This window comes from Propithecus coquereli, unplaced genomic scaffold (assembly GCF_000956105.1).
Source record: "Propithecus coquereli isolate 6110/MARCELLA unplaced genomic scaffold, Pcoq_1.0 Scaffold58, whole genome shotgun sequence".
Lineage (NCBI taxonomy): Eukaryota > Metazoa > Chordata > Mammalia > Primates > Indriidae > Propithecus > Propithecus coquereli.
In genome coordinates, this window is record NW_012151729.1 from 6,841,055 (window position 1) to 6,851,657 (window position 10,603).

The 10,603-nt window shown below is 36.3% G+C and overlaps 1 protein-coding gene across 1 annotated transcript in view; it reads left to right on the forward strand.

Annotated features, from left to right (window-relative positions):
* LARS (leucyl-tRNA synthetase) overlaps positions 1 to 10,603 on the forward strand; it is a 78,364-nt gene that overhangs the window by 28,558 nt on the left and 39,203 nt on the right. Inside the window, exons 7-15 of the mRNA XM_012658244.1 lie at positions 94 to 206; positions 1,117 to 1,180; positions 2,472 to 2,539; positions 2,645 to 2,870; positions 6,631 to 6,718; positions 6,801 to 6,877; positions 7,375 to 7,428; positions 8,563 to 8,703; positions 10,308 to 10,385. Of these exons, the coding sequence (XP_012513698.1) occupies positions 94 to 206; positions 1,117 to 1,180; positions 2,472 to 2,539; positions 2,645 to 2,870; positions 6,631 to 6,718; positions 6,801 to 6,877; positions 7,375 to 7,428; positions 8,563 to 8,703; positions 10,308 to 10,385 (909 nt within the window). The remainder of the gene's footprint in view (positions 1 to 93; positions 207 to 1,116; positions 1,181 to 2,471; positions 2,540 to 2,644; positions 2,871 to 6,630; positions 6,719 to 6,800; positions 6,878 to 7,374; positions 7,429 to 8,562; positions 8,704 to 10,307; positions 10,386 to 10,603) is intronic.

The following is a 10,603-nucleotide window of genomic DNA, read 5'->3' on the forward strand; positions in this document are numbered from 1 at the left end:
CGTGAGCTACCGCTCCTGGCCTTCATAGGAGTTCTTATTCATAAAAATTTTGCATATTTCTCAAAAATTACCTTTTCCTTTCTCCTTCTATAGGTAGACTGGCGTCGTTCCTTCATTACCACTGATGTTAATCCTTACTATGATTCTTTTGTTAGATGGCAGTTTTTAACATTAAGAGAAAGAAACAAAATTAAATTTGGGAAGCGGTAAGTTTGTTGTCCTTTAATAGAATAAAGTAAAAATCATGTAATTCCTGCATTATAATTCAATAGCCTATAGCCCACTTTTCCCCATAATCCTTTGTCTTTTTATCATTTTTTTTCATTCTCTTGTATTTTTTGTTTTCCTTTTTCTCTTGTTAGTGTCTTAATTTCTATGAGCTGTTTGTGTTTGTGACAGCTAGAACCAGGGATAATGAGAGTGTTGCCTTTGTGATCTTTTTTTTGAGATAGGGTCTCTTTTTGCTCGAGCTAGAGTGCAGTGGCATCATCATAGCTACTACAGTCTCAAACATTTGGGCTCCAGTGACCCTCCTGTCTCAGCCTCCTGAGTAGCTGGGAGTACAGGTGCATGCTACAAGGTGTGGCCTTATTTTTTGTGGAAACAGGGACTTGGTATTGCCTAGGCTGATTTCGAACTCCTGGCCTCAAGTGATCCTCCCATCTTGGCCTCCCAAAGTGCTAGGATTACAGGTGTGAGCCACTGCACCCAGCTGCTTTTATGATCTTACTGAAGATACTGTTCAGTATTCCTTGCCAAGCAGAAGAATAATCATTTTGTGTTTTGTTTTATACTTTTTTCTATAAATTGTTTAAGATTCTTTCCCTGATTATATAGGTTAATCAATGAAATTTGCATTTCATAAGTGAATTTATATTTTATAGTCTTTTGTTTCATACTACAAAGCCGGGATCACTGCATGTTTCTCAGTGGTATTACCTTTATGTAGGTAGAAAACTGTCATTAAATAGCTGGGTTGACAATAGAACTACCCATAAAAGTATAAATAATAGATATAGATGTTTACTCAGAGATATTAGGAGCAATACTGGCAAATACATTAGGATAAAACTTGAATATTATGATAATACTTGTCACTTACTGTTTATTTTTTAGGTATACCATTTATTCTCCAAAAGATGGACAGCCTTGCATGGATCATGACAGACAAACTGGAGAGGTGATTATTTGTGAAATGGAGTAGCTATTATAATAATTCTTAAAATGGACATAGAGTGTAAGAAATAGATTAGAAACCTAAAAATAACTTCATTGCAGTGCTGAGTTGTACAGTCATGATACTCTGGTGTGTATGAAGTGGGAGACAGTGTCAATACAGGTACATGTATCTTGTCTAGGACCTTGCTACTCTAAAAGAGGCCTGAGGACAGCTGTATCAGCTTGTTACAGAAAAGCACATTGTTGAGCCTCGCCCCCAAATTGCTGAATCAGAAGCTCTTGGGGTGGGGCCCAGGAAATCTGTCTTTTTAAATACGCTCTCACTGTGATTCATATGTGTGTTATTGTTGCAAAGCACCATCCGGAAGACACACAGCTCTAAAAAGAGAGTGGGGAAAGGTAATGAGATATGTGGCTAGCATTCAGTGTACACAGATTTCATTTATACTTGCTTTGATCATGTACTCACTTATCTCCAAAGTACTTCTAGCCATGCATAACATCAGTTCACTCTACATTGCTGTAGGACACATTAGTAACATTATTCCCTGAAATACTTGAGTAAAGCAAAGGTTAAGTGATTTGTCTGAAGCCTTGGCATAGTAAATGAGTGATAATGCCAGAATCTGAACTTATGAACCCCTGTGAGTGCGTCATTCTTTATTACTATCTTTGAATATATTTTTAAAATCAGCCTTCAGTATTGATGTAACTTGTCTGATAAATGAGTGTTGATCTAAATTTTCAAAAATTTGAGAGAGTTCAGGAGATTCAATAAAGTTTTAATATAGCCAATGATAGCAATATCCTAAATTTCAATAATACTTTACAGTTTTTCAATGCATTTTTTTACCCATTATCTTATATGTTCCTCAGGACAGCCCTATATGAGACACAGCAGTTGTTTAACAGATGAGGAAAGAAAGGCTCAGAGATTGTGCCTCCCTCAGGTCAACCATTAGTAAGGGACCAAGCTAAGTTTAGAATCTGATCTCTGGTCCAGTGTCTATCTTTGATGACTACACTGTGGGACCTGTCCTTGGGGACAGGATTAGCGTTAATTGTATCTTCTCACCCTTGTTTTGGCAAACAGCATTTTGGCTGATTACTTTAACTCCTTGCATACAAGACTTCTATATGGTCAGCATAGCATTGGCAGTCTCTTCACTGGAAGAAAGAATTATTCTAACAGTGCAAGAACTCATTTTAGAAGTTTGAATCAGATATCTCATATAGGTTAGTAGGTTTAATACAAGTCTTTTTTCCTTCAAATTTTTATTTTGTTTGTTTAGGGTGTTGGACCTCAGGAATATACTTTAATCAAATTGAAAGTGCTTGAGCCGTACCCATTCAAATTAAGGTAGGTTTGCCAAAGCATTATTGTTTCATCATTTCTGAATTATCAGATAGATAGAACTATCACAGCTAATATTTTTACATAAATATTGTATTTTTTTCTTCTTAGTGGCCTGAAAGGTAAAAATATTTTTTTGGTAGCTGCTACTCTCAGACCTGAGACCATGTTTGGACAGACAAACTGTTGGGTGCGTCCTGATATGAAGTACATTGGATTTGAGACGGTGAATGATGATATATTCATCTGTACCCAAAGATCAGCCAGGAATATGTCATACCAGGGCTTTACCAAAGACAATGGTGTGGTGCCTGTTGTTAAGGAATTAATGGGGGAGGTAAGTTGGGTAGCAGACTTTTTATTTTAGTGCATGAACTTAGAGGAAAATTTCAGTAATGGATCTGGAGAAAAGAGCATTTTAAAAACTTTTCAAATGAGATATACATGCAGTAAAGTATGTAAGTCATTTAAGTGTATATGTTGGTACATTTTCATATGTGTGTACACTCATGTAAGAATCACCCAAATCAAGATATAGAACAGTTCCAGCACTCCAGAAGGCTCTCCCCTGTCCATTTCATAGTCAGCACTCACTCCTTTCCTGCAAAGGTAACCACTGCTCTGACTTCACGAAAGATTAGTTGTTGCTCTTGAACTTTACGTAATAGAATTATAGTTATGTACTGTTTTGTGTCTGGCTTCTTTTGCTCAATGTTATGTTTTTGAGATTCATACATGTTACAGGAGTAGTTCTTTTTTTCATCGTGCAGTATTCATTGTAAGACTGTATCAGAAAAACAGCATTTTTGAAACTTATGTTTCTACTCAGTAAATATCTGGTTGAAAAATACAGTCCTCCCCAAGAGATTTAATGCTACATTAGATATTATATTACTTTCTGAATACTATTACCTGCATTCCTGTTAATACTAAATTTGGAATTGCAGTTGCTTTTTTTCTGAAAAGAAAGTCTTGGTTGATGTTTATTAAATTCGAGTGGTTACGTAGCTCATCTACCTAATTACCAGTATTTCTGAGTGTGTTTTATTCATTTAGTAAATGCTGATCTTTGATGTTTTTTGCCTTTTTTTCTTTTTTTTCTAGATAGGGTCTTGCTCTGTTGCGTGGACTAGAGTGCAGTGGTGTCATCATAGCTCACTGCAACCTTAAACTCCTGGGCTCAAGTGATCCTCGTGCCCCAGTCTCTGAGTAGCTGGGACTCTGAGACTACAGGCACATGCCACCATGCCCAGCTAATTTTTAAAGTTTTTTGTAGAGAGAGTCTTGCTGTGTTGCCCAGGCTGGTTTCAAACTCCTAGCCTGAAGTGATCCTCCCATTTTGGCCATCCAAAGTGCTAAGATTACAGGTATGAGCCACCATGCCTGGCCTAATCTTTGGTATCTTTTTTTTTTTGAGTCAGAGTCTCTCTCTGTTGCCCGGGCTAGAGTGCCATGGCATCAAGCATAGCTCACCTCAGACTCCTGGGCTCAAGCAGTCCTCCTGCCTCAGCCTCCCGAGTAGCTGGGATTACAGGTGTGAACCACCACGCCCCAGCTAATTTTTTGTTTTTCTATTTTTGGTTGCCCAGCTAATTTTTTTCTATTTTTAGTAGAAATGGGGTCTTGATCAGGCTGGTCTCAATCCTCTCACCTCAGCCTCCCAGAGTGCTAAGATTATAGGTGTGAGCCACTGTGCTCGACCCTTTGGTATCTTAATAAACAGTCTTTTAAAAGAAAAATGTGAGTAGAGTACCATCTCAATTCCTTTTTTAAAATTGAACTCTTATTTCTTATTTTGTAAACTTATTTTTTGATTAGATTATTATGTATTTATAAGGCTTAAAATTCAAAAGACACAAAAAGATATAAAAGATACCCCTAGTTAGTTCCCCCTTCTAGAGGTAGTGAGTAGTATCTGTGTCTTATGTATCGTTCTAGAAATATTTCATGTGTACATAAGCAAATACATATTCTTTTTCTTACACAAATGGCAATATACTTTTATATACATTTCACCAAATCTTGCTTTCTTTTTTACTTAACCATATCTTTTTTTTTTTTTTTTGAGACAGAGTGTTACTCTGTTGCCCCGGCTAGAGTGCCGTGGTGTCCCGTGGCGTCAGCTCACACCAACCTCAAACTCCTGGGCTCAAGCGATCCTACTGCCTCAGCCTCCCAAGTAGCTGGGACTACAGGCATGCACCACCATGCCTGGCTAATTTTTTTTTTCTGTATATTTTTAGTTGTCCAGGTAATTCTTTCTATTTTTTTTAGTAGAGACGGGGTCTCGCTCTTGCTAAGGCTGGTCTCGAACTCCTGAGCTCAAACGATCCGCCCGTCTCGGCCTCCCAGAGTGCTAGGATTACAGGCATGAGCCACCGAGCCTGGCCTACTTAACTGTATCTTGACAATCCTTTTTCAGTACATAAACAGCTTCCTTGTTCTTATTTTTTATAGCTATACAGTATTCCATCGTTTAGCTGTACCACAGTTTGTTTAACCATTCTCTATTAATGGATATTTGAATTGTTTCCTGTCTTTTTCTATTATAAGCAGTGCTCCCACATCTCATTAGTTCCTGATGTTGGAGTTTTGTCTGAGAACTTGTGAATAGGATTAATGACACATTTTTTCCTGTTCTTAATGCAACTTCTTTCCATGTTAGTTTGAGCAAATTCTTGAGTGAGGAAAATGGATGTTATAAATTATAAAACAGCTTTCAACCTTTAAAACTGCTAAAATATTTAGCTATCACCTATATGACTGCAGATTCTATAAAGGTGGCTTATATAGATATGTGAATAAAGTGTGATGGGCTGGAACTGTGCGAAATGGAAGTGTGTTCCTTAGCTAGAGCAAGCAGCTGTGAGCTGTTTGTTGCCATATGAGAATGTGGGTCTGATACTGCTGCATCTTCTGGATTTTTTTCAAGTGAAACTAGAACTATTCCTTTTACTTCAGTTTGTCGTCATAATTATCATTTTAAATGGATATGTAGTATTCCATCTTGTTGATGTAGCATATTTTATTAAATCATTTTTCTATCCTTGAAAGCTTTAGTTGTTTCCAGGCTTTGCTAGTATAATTAACTCAGCATTGGGCAGATTCCTCTAAGAAACAATTTTGTTTTGCTAGGTCCAAGTTATGTGAATGTTTTTGTGGCTCTTGCTATGGATTTCTATATTGTTTTTCTCAAGGAGTACAATATCACAAGCAATATATTAATGTACTAATTTCATTATAACATTGCCAGATTTGAGTATTATAATTATTTAAAATTATGTTTAGTCTGGTAGGTATGAAAGAATGAGTTTTGTTTTATTTCATATGTATTTGTTTTTATTTCTTAATTGACAAATAAAAATTGCATATATTTATGTTGTACAGCATGATGTTTTAAAATGTGTATACGTTGTGGAATGGCTAAATTGAGGTAATTAACTATGTATTACCTCACATACTTATTTTTTGTGACAAGAAGAATTAAAATCTAAGTGTCATGTGCACATAGTTCCAGCTACTCAGAGGCTGAGGTGGGAGGATTGCTTGAGCCCAGGAGTTGGAGGCTGTAGTGTGCTATTATCATGCCTGTGAATAGTCACTGCATTCCAGCCTGGGCAACATAATGAGACCCCTGTCTTTTAAAAAAAAAGAATCTGTCTTAGCAGTTTTCAAGTATAAAATACATTGTTATTTCCTGTAGGCACCATGTTGTGCAATAGAGCTCTTGAACTTATTTGCTTATTTTTTGATTTCTATCTTCTTAGGGCATAAAATATTTAAAAATTTTTCAAGGTTAAAACATTTAAGACATTTTTTAAAAATTTAAAGTTTACAAATAAATTTCTGTCTCTTTTTTTGAGACAGAGTCTCACTGTGCTTCCCTAGCTAGAGTGCAGTGGCATCATCCTAGCTCATTGCCCTCTTAGACTCCTGGGCTTAAGTAATCCTCCTGCCTCAGCCTCTTGGATAGCTGGGACTGCAGGCATGCACCACCATGCCTGGCTAATTTTTCTATTTTTTGTAGTGATGGAGTCTCACTCTTGCTCAGACAAATACCTTTCTTCACCTTTTATACTTATCTTTTTTTAATACAGGAAATTCTTGGTGCATCACTTTCTGCACCTTTAACGTCGTATAAAGTGATCTATGTTCTCCCAATGCTAACCATTAAGGAAGATAAAGGTAAAGAGTTTATTTATTTCTAGAAGTACTTTGGTAATCGCATTTTGTTTCTGTTAGTTAATTTCATACTTTCTATTATAAGGCACTGGTGTGGTCACAAGTGTTCCTTCTGACTCCCCTGATGATTTTGCTGCCCTCCGAGACTTGAAGAAAAAGCAAGTAAGTATCTGAGTTTCGTTTTCTTACTTCCTTTTCACCATCTCCTCGCTTAAGTACTGCTGAACTACACTGTGGGATAGGCTAAAAAGTTATACATTTATCTTTAAACTGCTATCTCTAGCCTGTTTTTTGATGTTTATATAGTTTCTGTAGTTTGAATTTTGAATTAATGTTTCATAGAATTTTGAAAAGTTTTCTGATATTCACATTTTCATTGAAATCTAGAGTATGAACCTCAGTTTAATGTGTGTATGTGCATTTTTGCTTTTGGCTGTACAGTTTCATCATTTAAGCTGTTCACTATAACTTTCAAGCTGTTAAGTTTTTAAAGGTCACAGATCCCTTCTTGAAGTATTTGGTAAAGTTAGAAAATTGCTCTGTATGGAGAGGAGAACAAATAATAGTTTAAAAAGAGTTTAGAGTTCGATTTTGCTTTTCTCAATGATTATATCAATAAAGTGTTGCTCATTAATGTTAACTTGCAAACTTTTCTATAGGCATTACGAGCAAAGTATGGAATTAGAGATGACATGGTCCTGCCATTTGAGCCAGTGAGTACATAAATGATTCAGAATATTCATACCCGTTTTTTTTTTTTTTTTTTGAGACAGAGTCTTACTGTTGCCCTGGGAAGAGTGCAGTGGCGTCATGACAGCTCACTGTAGCCTTAAACTCCTGGGCTCAAGTGATCCTCCTGCCTCAGCCTCTCCCATAGCTGGGACTGTAGGCGCACACCACGATGCCTAGTTAATTTTTCTCTGTTTAGTAGAGACTTGAGGGTCTCACTCTTGTTCAGGCTGGTCTTGAATTCCTGAGCTCAAGCAATCCTCCTGCCTCAGCCTCCCAGAGTGCTGGGATTACAGGAATGAGCCACCATGCCCAGCTCAGATCCATCTTTTTATCAGAGAAAAAAAAGAGCTAACATGTTTTCCTTGTAACGAAATCAAATAATTCGTGGAGTATGAACATAAGAGAGGGAGTTTGCTAAGGCTTCACTCACTTTAATTTGATATCTGCTAGAGCAGATAAGAGAGAAAAACCAACAAGCATTTGCTTATAACCTGGCACTTATAGTTCTGGAGCAAACAGCTTTTTAACATCACCAATTTTATAGTAGCTTGTTTTGCTAGTACAATCAATTTCCTGGCTTCTAAAGACAAAATTTTGCCCTGTTAAGCATGAATGTTTATTTGTAACCATAATAACTTAAAATCTTATACAAGTCTGTTTTATATTTCTTATGTTTTCATATTAGTGCCTACAGAAGAAAAAAAATTAAATTACCAGCAAATAACTTTCATGAAGAATTCAGAAGACTTAATATAAATAAACCAAAAACAAGACCATCCACAAAATTAGTTATTTACATCATTTTGCTAGCTTCAACATCAATTATTTAGTTAATTATATGTCAGGGGAGGATTGAGAGCTGGGGACGGTGTGTGTTATGGGGGAAGTCCATTGTGGAGGTTGGTGCACAGAGTTTGGGTGGTTCCTGTGGAGAGGAGAAGAACAACTTTGTATCTGGAAGTTAGTTACTCTGATTTCTTATTGTGTGGTACTGTTGTAATGACATATGAAATCTAAAATGACTTCACTGGATATTAGAGGCAAAAGGACTATGCCCCATAGGGCTGTGTGTTCATTCAGTGTGAATAAGTTCTTGACATTGCTGTTCTCTGCAGGTATCAGTCATTGAAATCCCAGGTTTTGGAAATCTTTCTGCTGTAACCGTTTGTGATGAGTTGAAAATTCAGAGCCAGAATGACCGAGAAAAACTTGCAGAAGCAAAGGAGAAGTTATATTTAAAAGGATTTTATGATGGTGTAAGTAATAATTTTTTAATTTGATTTACTCCGTGCTCTGTGGTTTTCTTCTTAATGATTTAGAATATAGAAAACGTCAATATAGTTTCAGCTATAAATTGGTCTGATAGAGAATATGAGAATGTATTCTTCATTTTCCAGTTTTCTATTTTTTAAAATCATTTCCTTTGTCTAAAAGCATTTTCAGGAAGTGTACTTTTTTGGCCCTCTAGGAATAGCTAAGGAATGAATTTCTTGAGAAGATAGTAGTTCGTATTATTATGCAGTAAACTTCAAAGGTTTATTACATGGGGAATCCCAGGTTTCTTCTTTTGCTCTTTTAGTTAAGGAGTTCATATTTTAGATAAGCAGTTTCATTCAGTCTGTTAATTTATTTATTAATGCCTACTAAATGGCAGGTGAGCACAATAAACATGTTCTGAACCTCTTTCTTCTCCTCAGTCGAGCATATGTTAATGTGGCTTTCATGTCCATGGAAAGAAGACTAGGCTAGAGAAAGTAAAAAGTAGTTGTTAGGTGCTTGAAGTTGAAATGAAAATTTCCAAGGACACTGAGAATGTTTTTTATTTTTATCTTTCCTTCATTTTTCTGGATAACCAAGAATTGGTTATATGTCCTTTCTTAAGTGACATATATTTTGGATGATAATAAAAGCCAACTCTTATATAGAACTTATGTATTAACTTATTTATAATTCTCAAAATAATACAATTCTGAAGTAGGCACTATTATCCCCACTTTATAGATATGGACATTGAGGCACAAAGAGATTAAGCTATCTGGCCAGATAGCCAGATAGCTAACCCATGGCAGAGCTGGGATTCAAACTGGGCAGCCTGGCTCTGGGATTTGTGTTCTTAACCACTACACCATAATGATCATTAAATATAACTTCATGATGTTGTATTAAATAGATATGAGGCACTTTAGTATGTTAGAGAATTGGAAAGTCAAAAAAAGCACTTGTCTTTTCTACCTAAGATAGAAACTGTTTGAGAGAAACACAAGAGTCAGCTAAATGGAGGTTAAAATTTTAGCTTTATCACCTAAGAAAGCAGAAAGGAGATTATGGCTTAATCGCTGACAACAATGGGTAAGCTAATACTTTGTCCTATCATTAAATTTGCCCACTGAGTAACAGGTAGAGTTGAAAAACAGTAGGCCTACCTCTAAGAGCAAGGTTTATCACATGGCCAACCAAAGGAGAATACTCACCTGCAGTAGGCAGGGTTGGAAGAGAAGCCTAGGGATGGGGCTAAGCCAAGTATACTTAGTTTTTTCTAAAACCATCAGGAATGAGGTGAGTTAGTATAGTGGAATTCTCTCTATGTGGAAACCTGAGAAGTGGAATTGAGTGTTCTTTTCTAATCGTGTCTCACACTAGCTATCCCAGTTATACTGACAGAAAGACAAGCGTGTTATAAATATTACTTCTCAAAGCTATGCCAAAATAAAAAGTTACGATTGTAAATGTGATACATTTCACACAAAAAACACTTTGGTGGTGGGCAGAAGTAAATTTAGTTAGGGAAAATTTGGGGAGAAGTGCAAAGCAGGTTCTAATTGTTTTATATGTGTTTTTTTCCCCCTTCTCATCCTTTTAGATAATGTTGGTGGATGGATTTAAAGGACAGAAGGTCCAAGATGTAAAGAAGGCTATTCAGAAAAAGATGATCGACACTGTATGTGATAGGTTATCCTCTGACGGCCATTTTAAGTGAAGAGCTGTTACTTATTGATAATAGACAGACTTTACAGTGTTATAAGCTGTGAGTTCTGTAGTAGAACCTAGAGCTGTATTAAAGATGTCATATAGTTTTGTGGCAGAAAATAGACCTATTTAGCAATTCATTTATTTTGAACATCCCACCTATAACGTTGATAAAGACAGTGTTCTAAA